This window comes from Manacus vitellinus, unplaced genomic scaffold (assembly GCF_001715985.3).
Source record: "Manacus vitellinus isolate BGI_N305 unplaced genomic scaffold, ASM171598v3 scaffold_36_pilon, whole genome shotgun sequence".
NCBI lineage: Eukaryota > Metazoa > Chordata > Aves > Passeriformes > Pipridae > Manacus > Manacus vitellinus.
The window spans coordinates 5,865,162-5,887,721 of record NW_021940508.1 but is presented as its reverse complement, the minus strand read 5'-3'; the positions used below and the strand labels follow the sequence as shown (position 1 = coordinate 5,887,721).

Genomic DNA, 22,560 nt, shown 5'->3' with positions numbered 1-22,560 from the left:
TACCGCTGGCAATGTTGTTCCTAGCGTAGTCCGGCCCGCAGCCGCGAACCGGGAGGTCTGACCGGGACAGGGAAACCGGGACAGACCCGGCAGAGAGAGGCGGAGGTGCTGCTGGCGCTAAAGGGCCGCACTGCCCCCGGGTCCAGCTGCCGGTCCCGGCAGTCTTTTGCTACTTCTTTTAAAACTATCGGATGCAAGTTAATTAGCCACTCGGATATTAAAATGTCTAGCTTGATTAAACTGCTGTGTAAGTGATTAAAATCAAAATTAAACTGCATCATCATGTCATATGACTATACCATCTGGCTTTCCCCAGATGCAGATGCTAAATGACTCTGCTTTTCATGAATTCTTGTCAGTTCTGTTCTGTTATCATCATTCAGTCATGGAAAAATAAAATTCCAAGTACAACTGGGAACTTCTTTGTCTACCTTTTCATTCTTAGATCTGCTAACCGTAGATTTTTCTCTTTAACATTTTGCTTCCACTATCTACTTTGTAAAATCTAAGGCAGTTGTTACTATGATTGTTCCAGCCTTTTTTCTTTTCTTTCTTTCTTTCTTCTTATTTATGTTTCAGTATGATTTACAAATGCTTTTCGTTTTACTTTGCGTTACCCAAGTCCTAGGTCCCAGCAGTGGAGCTGGATCCCACCAGGAATGACAATCAGCCCGGTGTACCAGCCCTGCTGCTGTCCCTGTGGCATCGGCAGGCAGGCAGGGTGGGCTCTGAGGGGAGGAAGGAATGCAGCCAGGCTCCCCGCTGCCGCTCGCTACGGCTGTGATGGGGCACAGCCCGCAGGATGCTCCTGGGGCTGCAGGGAGCAGCTGGGCCACGAGGGGCAAGCGAGACCTGACAGAGCCTGTGTCTTATTCCCCTCTTTTCCACAGTGCTGGTGGCAGGATGTCAGAGAGCTTCAGACCCCCGTAGCACACGCCCAGGCTGTGCAGAAACTGTGCATACTGACAGAGTGAGGTAAGGCTGCTGGATCCAGCCTCACACAGCGCAGGAGCCGCCATCCATATAGCAGAGCTGGTGCTGTGCTTTATTCCCACAAAGACTGAAACCCACATTAGTTTGCAGGAGCTGATCCCTCATAGTCAGAGAACTATGGCAGTATGTGTAGCTCAGTTCCAAGAAAAATACCAGAAGGCAGCACAAGGAGGTTTCTCTCCATTTGTTTCTTCCAGCCAACATTGCTGTATTTCAGAGAAAGTGATGTGTAACAAAAGCAGCTTCCAACAGTCTAAGAAAAAATATCTTTGTTATTATGAATACATCATAAAATCACAGTCATCTTATACACATTTTAGTATTTCATATATAAATAAAGTGAACAGTATAGTTATTGGAATGTGTAATAGGAACAAACATACAGATTTTAATGTGAAATTGAGAGACTTGGACTCCACCCCCATCTTTTGTTGCTGCTCTGGGACTTGGCATATTAAGTCTGAAACACTTCTAGGAAGAAGGCTATGTAAGCTGTGATGCCAACAGTAACTCCAGGCATTACCCTAATTCCATTTACAATCAATTTTCCTCTTTTTTTCCTGATTTAGCATGACAATAAAAAAATTCTTCCATGCCAGAATTACAGCTTTGTAAGAAAGACTAAACCTGTATGTACTTGGCACAGCGTTGAAAGAAAACATTTTTCAAGATTCATGATTTTGTTAATCCCGTTAACAATCAATTTTCCCACCACTACACACTCTTGCAAATGTTTCCATTAAATATATTTCTAATATTAATAAAATAACAAATTCTTTATTATCCTTCTGCTTATAACTTGATGTATTAACATCAAAATAATATTTCTTTCTAATAAAATTATACATAATATTTATATGAAACAAAGTTGTCATGTGCATGAGCCTAGTAATGAGACTAGACATGAGTATAGAAGTTTCTACTTTCTTGTTTTGGATTCTTGGGAAAGTTTGTTATTTTTGGAGCCACAGAGTAATAAATAATTTGAAAGGTAATGACTTCTCTGGCTACCCCGTAATGAAACTTAAGATTGGAAATTATTCCTCTGTGCTGGTGTTATAAAATGTTGGGTATGCTGAAGAAAATGACACTTTTCTGAGTGTCTTCATGTGTTTATCCAGAAATCTTAATGAAATGTTGCTGATAAAATATGTTATGAAAGTTATCATACCGTTAATCAGAAACGAGAAAGGTCTTAGCTGGACGCAGACCGGAGGCTGACCCTTCCCTGCCAGCTGTGCTCAGAGGGGCTCTCTCTGCTCTAGGAATTCCTGTGCCATGTTGGCTGAACTTATCTTTGCCATAGTGTCCCCCTTGTTGATGGGACTAGAACAGCTTTGGGGCAGTTCTCATTCTGGACTGAGAAGGGTGAAAGACAAGGACAAGCCCAAGGAGCATTTTCTGTCACCTTTTTTTAACGAAGTAAACTCATCTGTTGGAAATCCAGCTCTAGGCTGTGAAAACCAACGATGCTGACTCCAGAAAGGGAAGACACTGAGGTTTCTATTCAGAAAGTCATGTTAACATGTGCTATATTTATAGTCATGAACCTGTAGAACAACTCTCTGTACTTACAGCAAAGCACATGTTTTATCTGCTTTTCTGGTTGTCTCAGAATTTTCCTTCCCTGGATACTTATGCACAGCAGGGCAATTGTCACCTCTCCCTGAATTTGACTGTTAAATTGTGGGAACTTCTCATTTGGTATGTTTCTATATTTGAAAAAGCAGAGCTTAGAACTAAAATAAGTGCCTTTTTTAGAACATATCATCTTGTGGGCAGGGGGCAATAGAATCTGTAGATATGTAGGAAGTGGCACATCTAACATAAGTTATGTAATTTTGTAAGTGATGGTCAAAAATCTTAAGCTACTAATTCTCTAGTGGGAACCAACCTGGCCCAGCAGGTGATGAAGTGTACTGGTAAACACATGCAAGATTTAAAAATACAACACAATTTGCAAGATTTAAAAATACAACATTTGACACCGAACCAATTTAATTAAAATTGCATATTCATAAACGATGTAATTTATACTTAGTTGCCCGCCATAAAAGCCTCATATGCTGTCTTTGAGGTTTCTTTCAGCCTGCTGCATATAAGACCATCCCTCTTCTGGCAACAACTTCCTTCCTCAAGTCTCCCTTATGATGTGGTTCACAAGCCTACTTGGATCTGCAGCTGCTGGCAGAGGTCCTCCCAGACTGAGGAGAAGCCCAAGGACCACAGGGTAAGACCATTATCTTTTTTTTCAGCTATCCCTGTGACTTAGACATTGCTTTGTAAATACTGATAAAGACATAACATGAAGAGGAATACAGAATACTCATGTTCTTAAAAGTTAATGCCCTTGCTTATGGCTTAGTGATAGTGAGAAGCTGGGAAACAGCTACAGGAATGAATACATCCTCTTAAGACGACACACAACAGACATGAAAGGTCTAGGGAGCCAACTGTTCACACTGCATGATCTGTACTGGTGGTGTCGGGATTACACCAACTATCTTTTGGCCTAGAAAATATGGAAGGGAATCCAAACCTTTATGTGTTATCTGAAAAGGCCCTGCTTATATTTTTATCTGTATTTATTCTATTAGAACATGCAAGCCCTGAAAAACACGGCAAAATAACAAGATTTGCTTTGCATTTGTAACATGGACACCACTGAGCACTAGACATACTGTAGAAGTAGCAGCTACACAGATACAACATTGAAATTTTGTGCTTAATATACTCCTTTATATTCCAATCTTGGCAAAGTCCTCAGGAGCTGTGGAAATCCGAAAGAAATAGTAACATACATCACCCATGAGGTATGGTCTAACTTGTGCATCCAATCTTCCAGTGTAAATAAAGGGCACTCCCTTTTATCCCCATTCACAAATACAGGATCCCATGTGTAGTACCTCACTTAGCCATCCTTGTACCTGTTGAAATGTTTTGTCATGTGCACTCCTGCACCTACTCATACTCCTCCATACACCCAGCCAAGTACACTGCCACTCTGTGTTTCAGTTCGGTGAAAGCCGTTTAGGTTGATCTCATGCAGCAGAGGAACAAAACAGATGGAAGCTCTTTGCAAACATGAGGCCTCTCTCCGGTGTCTATTTCACTCAGACTTCAATTTCACCAAGGAAGACATGAACATGCAGGAGGTCAGAATCTGACTCTTTCTGCAAGGCTGGGATTGATTTTGTGCTTGCCAGTAAGCCTGCCTGATTCACTTATGATTGGTTTTCCTGTTTTAAACATCCCCTTTATCTTGCTCATCTTTGTGCAGTGTATTCAACATGAATCTGTTGAGAAAGGTAACTGGCCTTCACACTGAGCAGTGGGACAATGGTAAGGAAAAAGTAGTGTTAGTTTAGGATGAACATCTTTTGACTGTCTTTGAATGATACTCTAGCAACACAAAGCCTAATAATTTCCAGATCAAGCAGTAACACCCTTGTATCACTGCTTCACCATACTTTTTTTGCCTTTTTCTGCCACAATGGGGCATAATAGAAGACAATATCTCACTTACAGCTGGCCTCTGCTGTGAAACAGGGATCCACTTCTCACACTGTCCTAAGCCTGGGGACAGTAGCTGGAAACTTGACTTCAGTGGTATAATATATTTGCATTTATAAAGTAACTGTGGACCAAGGTTTTCATTATTGGCATAATTCAGGGATGATGTTCAGCTACCCCTCTGTCCCTGGCAAGATTTGGGTCATTTGGAAATAGAATGCAAGGTAGGCAGATGGAATGCTGTGGTCTGCATTATTAGCTAGAGCATGCCTTAGTCATACTATTTACTGTGAAGGTTTTCTAGATAGTATAGGTACAATGCACAGTGCAGGCTTGATGGTATGGAATTACTGCAAGGAGGCTACCATGAACCAGGAAAGCTACAGTACAGGCAGCATGGTTCAGAAAAAGCAGAAAGAAAACTGGGAAATAATATATATATATATATTTTACATTGTCAGTGCATCTTTTATATTGAAGAATTCTAAAGGGGCTTTATTTTTCAGTGGGCATAGCTAAGGATGGTCTGCCTTCTGTATCCTGGAGTTTCTGGGTGCTGCCCGCGGTTTGTAGTCTTCTCCAGATCCAAAATCTACTGTATCATGATAGTTTGTAAATTCCTGAGGTAATGGAAATTCCTCTGTTGATGAGTGAGTCCTGTGTCCAAACACTCTCTCTTGCAGCTCAGCGATGTCATTTCTGATGTCTGCCATCATCAGCAATAGGAAATCAAATGAACCTGGTGGGCCCTGCAGTCACAACGCATGGTCATTAATTACAAACCACCTTGCTCTTACAGTTTTCAAACTGCTTGATAGAACTACCCTTGCAGGGGTAGTTCAGTAAAATACTGCTTCGTATCAATTGCCAAAAGTTAGTGGTCTGCTTTTTAACCAACTTACTCAGGAAACAGTTTTCAAAAGAATCAATTTTTTTTTCAGACAGAGCCTACATTTAGAAGATACTCAGCCCTTTTGTCACTTAACAATTCCTTTACTGCATCTGTTTCCTAAGAGTAGCCTGACACCTCACGGGAATAGAGGACATAAATCTTGCTTCCCCGTCTTGTTTAGTATTAAACTGACAGAAATTATATTCTTAGAATGACTAAACAACTCATTTTTTTAAAGACTTCTGTTCTTTGGAAAGTATCTTTTCAATATGGTAATCTCACTGCTGTCCATCACTTACTAAATACATTGATAATTACAATGCAGAGAGTATCTAATTTTAGCTGACTTCACACATTAAATTAAACTGTTTAATACTGAGGATACATTGATGGGCACACTCTTAAAAATCCACTCCACCTATGAGAAAATAGCATAAGAAGTTAATTCATAGAGTTGTAGAAGAACCGTCTAGTTCCAACCTCCCTGCCATGGGCAGGGACCAGGTTGCTCAAAGGCCCATCCCACCTGGCTTTGAACACTTCCAGGGATGAGGCATTCACAGATTCTCTGGGCAACCTGTGCCAGTGCCTCACCACCTCACAGTAAAGAATTCCTTCCCAGTATCCAGTCTAAATCTACTCTCTTTCATTTTGAAGCCGTTCCTCCTTGTCCTGTCACTACAGGCTCTTGTAAGAAGTCCCTCTCCGTTTTTCTGGTAGGCCCCTTCAGGTACTGGAAGGCTGCAATTAGGTCAGCCCAAAGCCTTATTTTCCCAGGCTGAAAAATCCCAATTCTCTCAGCCTTTTCTCATAGCAGAGGGGCTCCATCCCTCTAATCAACTGGGTGGCCTCCTCTGGACTCGCTCCAACAGGTCGATGTCTTTCCTGTGGTGGGGACCCCAGAGGTTTTTAAACAATTTCACCTGAAAACAGATTGTAAATACTCATCCTTCTGATGACTGACTCAAAGCCTATAGCTTCCCAAATCCCAGAGAGATGAGGGGCAGGATTTTAAAAGGTTCCAAGGATCAAACTCCAAATAGGAGCTGAGGTTGAACTTGTGATAACTAGCACTCTGCATGGGATCTCATGTCTTCTGAGGATGTTCCAGCACTGTTGTAGAGCAGAGGGGTACCTACTGCCTCCAGTCTCATACCCAGAGAGGAAAGAGGTGTGCAGGCAAAAAAGACCTGGATGAAAACAGGTAATTACTTTGTTTCCAATAAAATTTTCTGTGTATGTAAAGCATCTTTGCTCTTGACACAGGAGGGTTTTTTTAAAAAACTTTTGGCTGACCTGTTGTTAATAGTCAGTATCACTCTGTTGTGTAAATTCTTCCTGTGAGAAATACTTACAGGTATCCCTTTTGGTCCTGGTGCACCTCGCTCCCCCTGTAATCAATACCACCATGGTTAGTTTACTGTGACTAAAGAAAACGAAAAAAACCCTACTGTTTGCCTCTGCAGTCTCCCTTATTTACTGTCCCCAGGTCAGGAACCATCAGATGATGCTTGTTTGGAAAAAGAAAAGAAAGTGAAGGAGGAAAAAAAGGAAATTGCCACTGATTTTAGAGGGAGCAGAGTGGGTCACTTCTGATGTTTGTCCTGCACAGTAACAAGCAAAGCAGTGAACAGGAGAAATTCACAGAAGAATCATCTAATGAAAAGGGCTAAATCATCAATGCTTCTTCAGGGGAAAGCCTAAAAATCTACAGGGAAAGAAGGCTGCTTGACAGCCTGGAGGGACTATTTGCAAGACTTTAGCAAAGCCAAACACAAAATAGCAGAAGGATGACATGAGGGGACAACAGGACATTTTCATCTTAGCAAAGAAAATGAGATGGTGAAAGGGTTTGTCTACAGGTGTGCAGAGAGACAAGCCTTCACTCTAGCAAGCCTTCACTTCACATGTGCATGTATCCATCTTACAGAAATTAGTACTGCTCCTCACCTTGCTACCATCTCTTCCTGGGGCTCCAGGTGGGCCCTGCAAGAAGAAAGAAAGTGTTCACAAGGACATGAGAAGTTGTGGAGCTAAGGCCAATTGTGCAGGGCATGACAGGAGATGAGAATACTGACCACGGGGCCCCGCCTGCCCTGCTTAATATGTGATATGTCTGGAGATGGGCCCATAGGTCCCATGGATCCACGAGGGCCTGGCTGTCCAGGAGGTCCAGGTAACCCAGGAACTCCTTGGCTCCCTTTTGGTCCTGGAGCCCCTGCAATCAACAGAAAAGGTTATCTGTCAGGGAAAGCCTTCAGGACGCTTCATCAGTGCAAACAGTGAGGAATGATCATTTTCTGAATGACTCGATTGGTTACCTTAAAACATCCAAATCCATAACAGTACAACAAACACATCTGCATATGCACATCAGCAGCCCTCTGAGACAATACTCTTTGTCACAGTAGCTACAAGAGATGATCAATTAAACAATTCAATACTGTGTATACAAAGAATCCAAGTCTGCCACTGCCAGATGGTTAGGGACACAGACTGGGAACTAAAAGAAGAGCAAAAAGAAGAACAAGTCACATTTGAGGAACATCTGATAAAAAGAAAGCCTCATAAAACTCATGGGAATTCTGTGTTGATGGCATCTACATGACTGGCACAAGCAAGCCCTTTCCAGTGGTGGGCTGCACCTCTCTTTTGCCCAGTACTGTAGCTGAAGTGTTAGGGGCAAAAAGGGCTCTGTTCTTCCATTTTGCTTTATATCCTTTTTAGTTTCCGCTGGTTCAGCAGAGTATGTTAGTTTTTAGGAAGCACACAGGCAACAAATGTATGTTTAGCTCAAGAGAAATTCTGTGAAATGAAAACCGGAAAATCAGACACCCGAAACAACCTTTGCACAAAATAAAGACCATTGAAGTGTCACTAGCTGAAACGCTTTTTGATTAGAGGGAAAAGCACTTTTCTTCAGAGAGGACACATGAAAGACATAGAAAATGAAAGGCAGAGAGTAAAGAGGGTTCAGCAGGACAGAATATGTACAGTTAGGATTTTCAAAAGGAGACAACCCAAGTTCGGTGATGACTCTCTGGGATTCCTCCTGTCTGGGCAGCAGAGGGGGTGATTTTAGGGGGAGCAGAGTTCTACAGTACCTCGGACAGCTCATTCATGGGAAAAACTGGTGGGTGGAAAACCTTGGAGGGTCAGGCCTGTCTTGGGGGGATTGCAAGGCAATTGTACCCTTCAGTCTGATGCAAAACCTCTAACCACACTGTCCTTGCACTTGCGATATATTGAAAACTGAAGGTACTCATCCTCCAAGGAAATGAGATAAAGACTCAAAAACCAAAGTGAGACTGCAAAAGGGGATATAAACACAGGGAGGGAAGGAATGAAGGGAGGGGACAGCTTAATAGGGAGTAAAATCCTTGTAAGGAATATTTGCTAGTTCTCTGTAAGAATCTTTCTGAAATCCACCACAATGCTAAAATTCCTTGGATTTATTGCTAACCCAAAATTAGATTTCCAAAACTTTTAGTACTGTTGGCTGTCAGTTGCAAGATGTCTGGCTTAAGTTAGAGCTTTAGGATCCCTCTATTTTTCACATTGTTTCAATCTATACCTTAGCAAAGAAGGTGTGAGTAGAGTTATACATTTCTTTTCAGATTCCTTTGAATCTGAACACAACATAAAACCAAATCCTTGCAAAACCAGATGAGGAAAAATAAAACAGTTGGCACAAACCCCCACAAACTGAAAGCATATTTTCTGCTCTACTACTGACAGTGAACTAAAGCAATTGATATTCCTGAAATAATAGAGAATGTTTTAAGACACAGTTAAAATACAGGAAATGACAACTGAAGCAGGTGAGATATCCCAGTGAGGGGGAGAAATTTAACACATATGGGACAAACACAGCTTGCACGCCAAGAAACACATGGAGACACAGTGGATGATGTTAGACAGTTGGCAGAGGCTGATCATTACAACCAGGAAGTTTTTCTTTTCAAATTTAGCACAAATGCAAATATAATAGTATCAATCAAAATGCGAAAATGCAAATTATAATAGCATCAATCAAAATGTGAAACACATAAAATCCTATCACACTGAAAGACTGAAGCTTATTATTTTTACTCTTAGTAGTATTGAACACTTCTACACCTCTCATCTGTATCTTACCTGGAGGGCCTTGTTGGCCAGGCTGGCCTGGGGGGCCAGGAATATATGCATTAGATGCAAGCACTTTTTCACCAGTGATTTGCTTGCTAAGATCAGCAGCATTATTTGGTAGCAAAGCAACCTGCCAAAACCAAAAATCACTGTAAGACCTTCATTGTTCAGCTGAATAAATTCCATTCTTAGTTAAACTTTCACAAGAAAAAACAGTCTATTTAAATATTTCAGGGAAATATAAAGTGTTTAATCATATCTTTCATTGAAATCATTAGGAAAGAAAAAGTTACTTTGTGAGTCTGTTCACTTTTCAAGTCACTGTGGAAACACTGAAAGCCAATCCAATGGAGAGCAGGAGAAATTCAGGAGAGATACAGCAACAAATTCTGAAGCACCTAAGTCTCAAAACTACTTGGATCTTCTCAGGAAGCCTGCTTTTCTTTATTTGAAGTTTCCTCTATTCATTTACTCTTCCTTTCTCAGGGCAACATTTGCTCAGATATTTAAGTTCTCAGTTGCAGCACAAGCCGCTGACTTTCCGTTGGTTTCAATGAGAACCCCAAATCTTTAGTGGGTCTGGCCCTGTAACCATACTAGTTAGCCCAACAGATGTCTGGATCTTCTCTGGATAGAGACGCAAGATAAAGTAAGTGAGAATGTAAGAAGAATTGCACATTATAGTTTAAAGTGTCGTTATCCATTACATGTTTAATTATCCATGAAACATTAATCTGTCCAGATTGAACATATTTAATAATTAAACATATTTAGAAAAATACACAAATGTTTAGTCTCTCCAGAGGCAGCTAAAGGGAAATGACAAGCCAGGAGGCTGGTCCGCAAGGAGGAAAGAAGTTTATTAGTGATGAGCAGCTGCATGTAGAGTTGGGGATTGTGCTCTGCCAAATGGAACTGAAGAGCTATTTCAGCCACACCAGAACAGACCTATCTCTGGGTGAGCTTTTTTGCTTGAAGGAATTTGGCTCACTCGATGATTTGATGCTGAATTCTGCAATATTTGCCTGGGAGAGCTGCATTAAATAAAATACATGATGACTCCTGCTATCTGACAATGCTTTTCATCAGCTATTTGGAATTCCCTGAACTGGGTTGTTCTCAAGACTCCTACTTGTTTCTGTAATTATTTGATATACGTTCTCCTGTCATTACTGCAAACCTAATGTTTGTAATGCACAAGAAAAAAACCCAGTGCTAAGCACTTTCAGTGCCTACTATGACTGGGCAGATTTCCTTTGGCAAACAAGTTATTACTTACAGAATGCAACTTAAGAGCAGCTAGTGCTGCTTGCAGTTTGGGGTTGGAGGTACAGAACAGTTCTGAAGGAAAAACTCAGGGAAAAAAAAGGAGCTGGAAATCCTGATGAGTCTGGTGGCATTTCTGAAACACCAGTTTGATTATTGAGGCTGGAATTCAAAATGCAATGACAGAAATATTAAGATTTATTAGCCATTTGTTACTTAGGTTTTGGAAAGCACTGCAGTTCCAAAGACATGATGACTGTACTATAGGCAAATTAAGTGTCATGATACAAGTCCTACACGAATTTGGAGATTCACTCCACCCCCACAGAAATCAGTGGCTATACGAGGTCAACACTTTCCACAGCGTGTTCCTTAAATGCTCACTCGTATGAATCTGCTCACACAGAAAATGGGGATCCAGCACACCTACGGCTCTGGGGTGAGCTGTCACCTTTGGTTTTCCAGAGAAACACCTCTGCTTTGTTTACCAGTGACCCTGCAGCTTTCTCAACCAACACCCCAGACCTTGCAGCACAGACCAAAGTGAGGGGCTACTGAAGATGAAGGGCTACTCCATGGCTCACAGCGTCCTACACCTGGGACTGAAAAAGAAAACGTGGTAGTTGGGGGCTGACAGAGCCACACTGGCCAGGGACCAGCATAGGAAGCTCCAGTGTCTGGCTCTGGTCAGCAAAGCTTTGTGTACCAGAGGCGTGTCCACTCCGTCAGAGACGGTTCCTGGCTGGGTACAAATGGAAGGGTTGCAAGGACCATCATGCTGCAAAACTTTCACTATGTGACACAAATCATCCAAGGGTTCTGCAGTGCTCAGTGTTGCCATGCCAAAACTGAGACGCAAAGATAAATCCTGTGACCACCTGAGAACATTATATTTTTCAGGTAGTTTTTGTGAGAATATTTTCAGTAAGTGTTTCTCCTTAGGGGTGGCCACTGTTGGGTGATGGTTTAATTGAAGTCCTCTTTGGAGCTTGTTCATATGATTCTCAACAGATCTCATTCTGGGGATCTGTCCCAGCTGATAAATAGATGTCACTTAATACACAGACTCTGCCGTGAATACTCTCCACGTTACATCGCAAATAGGCAAGCTGGAGTAAAAAGGTGCATGTAGTGGTGAAGACTCATCAAGAAGAGGATTTGGAAGCGTATTCTTTTCTGTTGCTTAAATATTGACTTCTTCCTGCCAGCAAGGCTGTTGTAACAACTGAGTACGTAAAAAAACAATCACATAGCTGCTGTGAAAGCATCTACACATGCTTCCCCACTGAGTCAGCTGGACTTGAGGCATACACTAGGAATGCCAAAATACCCAGGCTCTGGTCTAGCTCACTACTCTTTGATATCTTCTGGACAGAAAATGGTTGTTAAATGCACCGGAGCCAAACCATGTGTTTTTGATGTTGACTCACATCCTCTTAGGGATTGGCTATACTCACTAGCCTAATTTGTTTCACCTTTTAACTGAACTGGGATCCTAGTCCAGGGTGACCTTGGCTTTCTCCATTGACAGCTCCAAATCTGAATGGACCTTGGAAAATAATTTTTTTGTTCCATGTGCATGCAAATATTAGTGAAGGTAAATTTTAAAGAAGGATTGTTCTAGAAACAAGGCTCCCATATGCTGTGTTGCGTGCTGCATCTGGAGTTTTGGGTAGTTTCTAGGGAATCTGTGGTTTAGACAAATTTTGACAGTGCTTGTCAGGAGTGATGTGGAACATGGCTTTCTAATTAGGATGTTTAAACACATCTGTGCAATAGAATCTAGTTTACTTGATTTTTAAAAAAAATTCTTGGCAGTCTGTCAGCGTGTCAGATATCTTTCCCCCAGTTTTTCAGCTTTTCACTCTTCTTCCTTCCATCAGGGTCTGGGATCAATGTAGGATATCCCACAGACCTCTAGCATATCGGGACAGAGCATTACACAGGCTTTTCCACTAACCACAATTTTGAATAAAGTTCATAAAATCTGAAAGCCTTAACCACAAGACTGAAGACTCATTCCATAAACTGTCTTCCTGACAGACAGAAATGAATTTTTCTACACAAAACAGAACAGCTTCAACCACAGATATTGAGAGACGTCTTCCCCAGAAGAACTTGACCATGGTGAGCAGTGGGTGAAACACAAGAGTTGATGTCTCCCTGGGTAGAGAATTAGTAGTGGGCCAGATCTCTCAGCATGGACAAAAGCTCTCCTCTCTGGGCAGTAAAATTGCTGAGGCTACCAGGGACCTTCTCTTCCAGCTCTGTCTGTATGTGGCACAACCCAGTGGGCTCCCTCTGAGGATGCCAAACAGGTCAAGTCTCAGCAGGAAGATACTGGGGGAAAAATTAAGCTGTGTACTGTGACAGGACAGTTATGAAGTAAGAGTGAGCTGCTTAGTTTGGCCACAACTACTGTACCAGTGCCCATAGTGACAGGTATTGATGGCCTGAACACAGGCATCTAACATTTTTAACTCAGGCATCTAAGAGTGGAAGTTAGACACAGAAAACTTTCCATCGATGCCATCAGTCAGTTCTTGCAGCAAACAACATGACCAACAGTGTGGCTCCAGATCCCTCCCTGGAGGTCAGTGCGAGTCTGTTCAGCATCATAGAGAGTGGCTGGAGAAACAGCCATGCAAAAGCACAGATCCTTTTTTAACTTCTGTGCTACCATTTGTTTGAAAAACAGAATTTCTATCACACATGGAATTCTGTCACTTCCACATTTGTCTTCATGCTGATCCAGAAGGAAAACATGACATTTTGAGATTTTTGAGATAAAGATTATCTCTAACCTCAGTGAATTTCATTTTTAGTGAAGCAGATTTCTTTCTTCCTATAATTGGAGGAATAACATTAAATGCAACAAGCACACCAAATTGTGTTTTGACACAGTGAAATTAAATTAGTACCCTGGGTGAAATAATTACAGCCTGTCAGCATGAATTGCTGAGAATATTCCTGCAGAACATTTCATTTTGAAAGAACATGAACGTTCAAAGGAGATGTCACTAGAAAAGGCATTACACGTGCATCCCTGCACTAGGCTCTCCAGATCTGAGGCTGGGTCCTTGGGTTATTTCAATCCTAACTCAAACGCAAAAGGAGGCTACATATAGGAGCAATTAAAGGCCAGGGGAAGTTTCTAAATGCATTGTTCTCTACTTGTAAGACGACAAGTGAAAGCAAAAAAGGTTTGGGATTGAGGGTTTTTCTTTTTTAAAAGAAGAGTGATGTTTCAAGCTAGTGATGTTCCTGTTTAGCCCCACACCTAAGAAAGCAAGAATCCTGTTATCAGCACCCCATTAATGCAAAATCATGTTCCTACATCCACAGAATGTCTTGCACTTGCTGACTCTGAAGGTGGATCAAGTCCAAAATCCCGTGCATCCAGAGTGAATGAAAAGCTTAGGCCAGCACAGATTGCCAAGAAAGCTGGGCTCAGCCCGGGATGGGTGTTTGCCAGAGTCTATTACCACGAGGTTGGTAACAGACGTACATGAACTTGGGTTGCAATCTGCTTAAAATCCATACAGAAACACAAGGAAGAGATGCCATTCTTACATGATTTTAAAATATATTGCCATCCTCTTTATGGGTACAAGAACGACATGTCAGTGACAGCTCCAAACACTTAAATTTAATCTCAGTTGTTGTAAAACATGCAGATCTGGTAAAGACATGGCTGATCAGTGTTCATACCTTTTGCTTTAGCTGTAAAACCGTCTGCTTTATTTGATGAAATTCCTTACAAGAGGCACAGCATGTCCCCGGTTTCGCCACATTTTCAGATTTCTCTGGAAGCACAGCTGAAAGAAAGCAGCTTTCAATATAAATATAAAGATCCAAAGGAAAGAAGTTCATAAAGTGACTGCAAAAGAAACTTGAAGGCTGTTACATTTCCCCAGACTGTGAAAAGAGAAGAGAATCTTACCATTATTAAATCTTTGACTGTGAATTCCTATGAAAGGCTGAGAAACTTCGCAGGGACAGCTCTAAGCTCATTTTTAAAGCAGCTGTTTTCAGTTAACAGCCCCCAAAGAATTCATTTTTTTAATACCTGGAAAAGTTTACACCCCTTCTTTTATCTTTGTGTTTAGGGTAGACTAAACCCATAGATCTGAACCAATTTACAGTCCCCTGAAGGGCAAATTTTCATATGCTATAAATTACAGTAAAATCCCTCACAATATGGTAATTTTGTCCACTTTTCACAAACTGCTCTCTATCACTGTGGGTTATTTTCCATGCATGGAATCAGCCTGAGCAGAGATGGGGATTGAGATTAATGACAGGGATTTAAATCCACACAAGAGAAAGGGTCACATCTGTTGATACTATGCACGAATGGGATCTTTTCAGGAATCCATTAAATGATTCAAACTGTAAGAGATATTGCAAATGTTATTTTTGTCCTTTTCCCAGTCCCAAACACAGTCGAGCACTTCTGCATCGCAAACAAACAAGCATTGTTGTAACAGATGTCTGCTTAAAAAGAAATCTGGTTTCCAAACCACAGGGTGACACATACTGGCAAACTCCAGGTGAACTTTTTCCCTTCCACATACAGCTGCTGAGAAGCATCAAGTGGCTCTGCATAAAATGTGTGGCCCTGTACGATGTTACCTGGGCAGGTTATCAGGCATGTTTGAAGTCTGACCTTTCAGGGCACGTCTGGCAATGGAACAACTCTGCAGGTGCTGCTGGTTAAAGCCAGGAAATCTTCAAAATCTTCCAAAAGGATCAACTGCAGTGTGCTTAGCTATTGTGTTGTAATTCCCACTTGGGCACACACTTACATGGCCTTCATCTTTTCAGAAATGTGCATTGATTCTGAAAACATCTGCATCTTTTTAAATACACCCAGAAGTTTCTAATACTAAAGATATTATGTAATACTTGACTTTAAGTGTTTGCAAGGTCCAATAAGAAAGAATCTGATGGTTATCTATAGACCACCTACACACAATTCTAGGGAATGTTTTTCAGTGTGTTTTGTCCATTGGGTGTAATTACACATCAGGTAAACTTGCTTTTAGAAGAGAAAGATTTGTTTCATCTCGTAATCAGGTAGAAGAGAGCTGTAAGGGCAAGATGCTGGAACAACCAGAAGCCTTAAGACTGATATGAGTACTGAACTGATCAGAAGATTGGGAGGCAAAGGCTTGAAGGTTTTCCCCACTCATCAACTACCTGTTCCCACAGCTGCACTCTGACAGCACTACAATATTACATATATTATTTATCATATTTATGGCAGCAAGCACACCCTGCTGTTTGAGCTTCACAGCCCTTTCTGATAACACAGGCTTGGTACCTGAACAGCTTTCTGTGCAGTGTTCAGGTGGCTCAAAGATTTAAGGCCAGAAGGTACTACTTGGTGTTTTCCAGCGAAGTCTACATAGCGTAGAATAGAATTTCATCAAATCAAGCTACACTGAATCCAAGGCTATTTGGCAAAAAGACCTCTCAGAAGAACCCCAGCATTTGTATGAAGATACCTGAATACACAACATTTGCTGCTTTCCTTCCTCTCTGCTGTATTCATAATGCTAATCGTTTTGCCTTTAACTCCCTCCAAAGCCTCTTTGCCCATAAACCTTTTTCTGGTAGATTAAATAATCTGCACCATGCAGGGCTTTTTTTCCTTAACGAGGAATTGATGTGCTTTAATCCAGACGCCTATTGACATTTCTATAAAATAAATTTTCTCTTGACCACAAGGCAGTTTTGTGGGGTTCTTTCTCCCTCCCCAATTTTTCATCTTTTCTTAAAAAAACCCCTGTGTCTTGACATGTCCATTTTTGGACCTGTGTAGGATTTACAGATATACATAAATAGAACTGTTAGGAAAAAAAGCTTTTTTTTTTTTTTTTTTTTTCTTTTCAAATGCCAATAAAGTCTGTGTTTGGTACTAGTCTCAACCAAAATTTCTTTTAATAGCTTTCTCACCAAATGAGTTCTGTCATATTCTGTTAAGAAATGTTGCTGAAAGCAACATAGAGTCATAGGGAGAAACTGCCAGAGTCTCTGCTATTTGAAACCTAATGTAATCCCACTAGAATCAGTGGAATTATGAGCAGATTAGGAAGCGGTGAATTTGGCCTTGTGTTTCATTATGAAAGCCAGTTTATCTTCCAGAAGGATGCGGCACACGGGGCTGACAAGTTCAGATAAAAGAGGGCTGTAACAATCCATGGAGATGAATGCTGGGGGGATCAGCAAATGTTTGGGAAATATCATACCAGTGAGATTTCTGCAAATCTGGTTGGATTGACTTGTCGGAGGAAGAAGTCCAACATCCTCATATAAGCAAGCGTGAGCTACATCCCAGGAGAGAGGTGGAATCCCCCTAACTCATACCAGACAGAGGTGATGATTTGCCCAGGGAAGGAGTCATCCATCAGACATTCACTCTACCCGCATCCAATCCTGTATCAGGACCAGACTACGAGTAGAGCCAGAATAAAGCATGGATAAAGCCAGAAGCCACCCAGGACAGGCCAGAGGGGGCAGGAAGATGGAGCCACTCACGCATGGTGCAGAAACAGAGATCACCTACCATGGCCAGTTTGACCAGCACTGAGCAAGGCACTTAGAGAGCCTGTTTCCATTGCACAGACCTATACCAGGAAACTAAAGTTATTTTGGAGGAGGCTTAAACCCTCCCCATTTTCATGAAGGCTTTCCAAAGCACGAAGTCTAGTTCACACGTGATGCTGCTGTCCTGACGGGGGTCCTTTATTCTTGGCGAGATGCTGGTGAGGCCAGTGGCACCTATAGTTAAGAGATCCACTCAGGGAAGTTGTGTGTTTTCTTTCCATGTGCTTGGAGGCTCTGCCTTGCTGATGCTGGAAGAGAAGGAGACGCTGGCAGGGGAGAGCTCTGTGGGAGCTCTGCTGCGGGCGGTCTGTGCATGGAGGCTGTGGAGTTGATCATCTGTGTTGTATTATCTGGGCTCAGCCTGCTGAGATGGTTTAATTTGCCTACTTCTGCACTATATTGTCTCCGTCAAATGCAACGTGACTGCAGATGCAGGAAAAATGCTCCCTATTCTTCTGTCCCCAAACCAACACCAAGCTCTCAGTCAAGCCACTTACAGAGCCAAAAAAGTGTCCAAATTGCAGCCTTCAGGCGAGGAACAATGACAACATGAGTATGATCTCTCTGGAAACACGCAACATTGTTAGAGATGGAGAGGAGTACGTGTGCTTTTGTCTCCCACAATATTAAAATAAAATCGGAGTGTTCCGGCTACTATGAAAAGCAAATCATCTGTTCATTTGGAAGTCGCTCAAGCCCAGATGCAGTGCAGGGCTGGGATTTACCACGGGGTGGTGCATCGCTACAGCTGGTTCCTCATGAGACCTTTTCCTTTGGAATGAGTTATGGACGCAAGTCCTGTGAAATAGCGATAGCCAGCTCCTCCCTCATTTTCACAGACGTCTGACAATTAGTAACATTAACGTTGAGTACTGCAGGGTAACTGAGCAGAAAGCATCCTTCTCTGCTTCACACAGATGATTTGGGAACTGTCTCAAGAGGTGGTGGGTGTTCCATTCCAGATTAACTACTGGAACTGATATTTTTATGTGTCATGTGCATTCAGTGTAAAATCGGTGTTTTTCAAATATTAGAATTATTTCCACAGCCTTGTATATTTGAATGGTTGGTTATCCTGAATGCTTTGGACATTACCCTATCAGGAAATTTGAACTACCCAGAGGAAAAATTAAGTAAAAAAAATATTTGTAAGGAGATTATAAAAGTTATATCTCTTTCCTTTATGACCCATGCACACACACTTATGAGGAAAAAAAGAAACATTTGAAAATTACCAGGAACAATTACATTTACTGGAGTGGCTCTGGTTACACATTTTCAGAGGAAAATCAAAATTATAAATTGCTCTGGCCATCCAGTGGGATTTGGAGCACTCTATAATACCACGTTCAGGTATTAACTGGTGAACCTATAGTAAGTCACCATTCATCAAAAGATGTTGGGTCTTTTTTTCAGAGCACAGGGTGTTTGCTTCCTCCTTTCTTTTTAAATTTTCATATCAGTGTTTAATCTTCCGTACTCTCAATGTGGTAATTTAATGACTGGGATGAGGTCAAAACCTGTAAAATCATTTATGCACAGCACATGTGTATACTTTGAAACCAACAGTGAAAGGAAAGCCCTCACTTCTGCCTCTCTCCCATTGCATTTTATTTTCTTAAGAAATAAAATGAAAATAAGAAAAAAATCTGACTGCAGTCACGAGACACACCAACTAATTGCAGGTCAGCAGAATTCAGTGTTACTCAATGTAATTTAGAAACTGATTTAAGCAATGCTTGAAATGTGTGTTGAACTTCCAGATCCACCTTTTCTGAGCCTCTTAGTGCCAAGGGGCACTAACAATCCAATCCAGGGCCATTTACTAACCTCAAACATAGGTATGTAAATACAAATTAAAGTTACTGAAATTATTTAAATAATGAAGGTTTGTCAGAGTCATCATCGGGCAATTTTTTTCCCTGTGTCTCTTGAGCTCTGGGCCACAAAATAGTTATAATTCAGGTTGATATGGAAGAAAATATGGCTTTTAACAGCTGGATCCAGCAGAAACGGTCTAGCTGAAGATGTAATGCCAAATTTCACTGTTCAGCCATTCTACCTCTCCAGGGGAAGATTCTTTCCACATCCCTCAATGCAACTGTGCACTGGAGCAGAGCATGTGGCAGGACTGCTCCACAGGTGCTGCTCAGGTGCCCAGTGAGCAGCTCTGGTTCTCCAGGAGCATCAGCTACATCCCAGCTTTGGACCCTCAGCTCCAAGTGTAGTGTAGGGAGCAGTTCTTCATCAAAGATCAATCTTTTAGATGTCCCTTAAGCCCAGGACATTTAACCTCCAGTGGCCCCTACCTTTATCTCCTTTGATGCACGTCTTGCCATCCTCCTCCCGGATGTAGCCCTCGTGACACTCGCACCTGTAGCTGCCCAAGGTGTTGACACAGATCTGAGAGCACAGAGTCCCATTGCTCGTGGCACACTCATCGATATCTGGGGAGCAGCAGAAGTTAGAAAATGTCCTACAGCTGGAGATTTCAGACCTCAAATACAATAAAAGGCTTCCTTTAGAGGTATAAAGAGATTTTGTAGTTAAATATAGCTGCACTATTAACACACCTAGCATTTTATCAGTGAACACTGCTGGACCATTTCCTTGCATCGAAAAGCTCGCAAGCAAAGCTCAATCCTGCAAACCTTGGCTCCCTGGAATGGCAAATCACACAGGGCAGGGAAGGGTAGGGCAGAACTAGCCACACAAGGACCACATCTAAATGATCAGTCCTGAATTAGATACTGGCCATCTGGATCAAACCCCAAGGATTAGTTTTCATAATTGGGCCTGATTATAATGCTTCAATATTCCACAAATATAGCTCACAACCTGCAAGAGGAATTAAAGGAAACATTACATCAGCCCAACACTTCAAAGTGTTTGAGTATATGTGTTTCGTTGTAGGTAATACCTTCTAATAATTTCGGGGGAATCTAGATCTCTTAATTCTGCTAAGAAATCCTTAACATGGATAAAAACCACATTTCTTCTGTAACAATCATTATTATGAGAGTGAGAAAGGTTTCAGATTTAAACCGGTTCCTGAAAGACCCAGGGGAGCAGGACACATCATTAACCAGGGATGAGCTCAACACGCACTTCTACCCACCCAGGCAATAAGGCTTCTCTCTGTTCCTGTGCCTCTCGCGATCATAGCGGTACCCAGGATAGCAAGTGCATAACACTCGCCCAAAGTTATCTGTGCATTGCTGTTCACAGGGAGCTTCAGCACAGACGTCATAGTCTAGAGAGAGAAAAACACGATCAGGAAAAGTTCCAGTGGCAGTAGCTGAGTGACGCTTTGACACCTCTCTGCTGATTAATATAAAGTTGAGTCGCACTGTTTATGAGGACTGAAAATATAGATATAAAACATCCATGAGACATAAGCAAAGAATTATATTAAAACTGTAATTGCTTCTCACATCTTTACCGCAGTTAGACTATTTCTTAAAGCTGGATTTTAAGCAAAGGTCACTTTCGCAGTTGGCAGAATTTAAGAATTCTTTTCACAGAAATATTAAATTACCTAAAACGTTTTTTGTTGGTTTTTTCCACAGATTTTTAAGTGCAGATAGCAACATTTTCCTATGCAGAATACTGTAAAAAACCACAAGGCTAATTGCCAAATCCAGGCAGAATGTATATTATAAGGAAAAGTTAATTAAATCACACAGTAATTGTTCAAAGCCAGATATAACCCTTCTAGCAAAGAATGCATTGTTACAAAACCATCATCACTCTTAATAACAGCAATGTACAGATTAGGGTATGGTAAAATCACTGCCTGGCTTTGTCAGTGAAATCCCAAAAGACTGAAGTCCCTGTTTGAAACCCGAAGGAAGGCAAATCTGTTTCTGATTTCACTGCTATGTAGCAGCAGAGCTGAAGTCTGAGGAATGGACAGCAGAGCACAACAGAGTCTGACCCATATCCCTGCCCTGCCAGGGGCTGCGTTTGGCCCCTGGTATTGTGCTGGTGACAGGTTTGGGGGTAGAAGGGCAGTCCCTGGCTGTGCAAGGGCTTTGCAGTGCCATGGGGAACATCTGCCAGGAGAAGCCCGGAGCTGAAGCAGCATCTGGTCTCAAAACCAGGTCAGGCACACCCTGCTGCTGAAGGTCAGGTTTTACACCAAAGCAAGTGGCAGTTTCTGTGGTCGTTTCAGAGAACATCGTTCTGCACAGAAGATCCATGTGGCTGTGATCCTCCAGTGACTGCGTGCAGCAGAAATACCCTCCTTGTGCTCCAGACCAAACATATCTAAACCAAACCTAAGTGGTTTAGTCGAGTTCTCAGCAATGCAGTGTTTCCATGTACACAATTAAAACGCAAACTCATTATTGACTCACCCTAATGACTAGCAGACATCTCTGGGTACAATGATTGGTCCAAACAATTAAATTGAGCTAATAGGTGGTAAAGCAAACGAAACCATATTTTTTGTATGACATACATAGCACATATGTGTAGCAATGGGGTTAAAAGTGATAGTGTGCCAAGGTACAGAAAAGCACCAGATGAGGTTTAAAAAGCTGCTGTGTTTCACGCCAGAGCCCCACAGACAAAAACAGAGTATTGTAATGGTGCCAAGCATTTCCTCCCTTCTGCTTGTCACCTTTTGAATAGCAGGCATCCTTTCTTTCCTTATTACTTCACAACTGTGTTGACTTTAGCTCTTGAAGTCTGAATTCTTGAGCTCTTGAAGTGCTGTGGTGGTGACTGGCAGTGCCAGGATCCCCAGCAGTAACCAAGGTCAAACAGTGCAGGGCCATGGAAAGAAAACATAGCCCTTGCCTTCAAACTGGCCAGTCTGGGGGGTCTAATTTGGACTTTTTAGGTGATGTTGGGGCTGTAAATTCCTGTTACATTTGGCACTACTAAACAGTCCCAAATATAAAGCACTGCTGGTGTTTTTCCTGGGCACAGCTGTGATTTCCATTTTCCACTGAAATGAAGTCAGATTGAGAACAGGTTAGTGTGCCCAGCACAGAGGTGAACACTCCTGCTCCTTAGCCAGTGTACCTATGCAGATGCTGGATTTGGCCTGTGCCATGTTCAGCTTTTCAGAGCAGAGGTAAAATGAGCTCTGGCCTCTCTGTGCTTCCGTGAATAGATGTGCCCTAACAAAATAATAAAAAACAGTGCTG

At 41.9% G+C, this 22,560-nt stretch overlaps 1 protein-coding gene across 1 annotated transcript in view; it reads right to left on the bottom strand.

Annotated features, from left to right (window-relative positions):
- Positions 1-1,247: 1,247 nt before the first annotated feature.
- Positions 1,248-22,560, bottom strand: part of CCBE1 (collagen and calcium binding EGF domains 1) — a 68,572-nt gene continuing 47,259 nt past the window's right edge. The window contains exons 3-10 of the mRNA XM_029961524.1: positions 20,523-20,657; positions 19,714-19,851; positions 14,504-14,610; positions 9,536-9,656; positions 7,477-7,616; positions 7,349-7,384; positions 6,754-6,789; positions 1,248-5,255 (exon numbers count right to left, since the gene is read on the bottom strand). Coding sequence (XP_029817384.1) covers positions 5,022-5,255; positions 6,754-6,789; positions 7,349-7,384; positions 7,477-7,616; positions 9,536-9,656; positions 14,504-14,610; positions 19,714-19,851; positions 20,523-20,657 — 947 coding nt within the window. The 3' untranslated portion in view covers positions 1,248-5,021. The remainder of the gene's footprint in view (positions 5,256-6,753; positions 6,790-7,348; positions 7,385-7,476; positions 7,617-9,535; positions 9,657-14,503; positions 14,611-19,713; positions 19,852-20,522; positions 20,658-22,560) is intronic.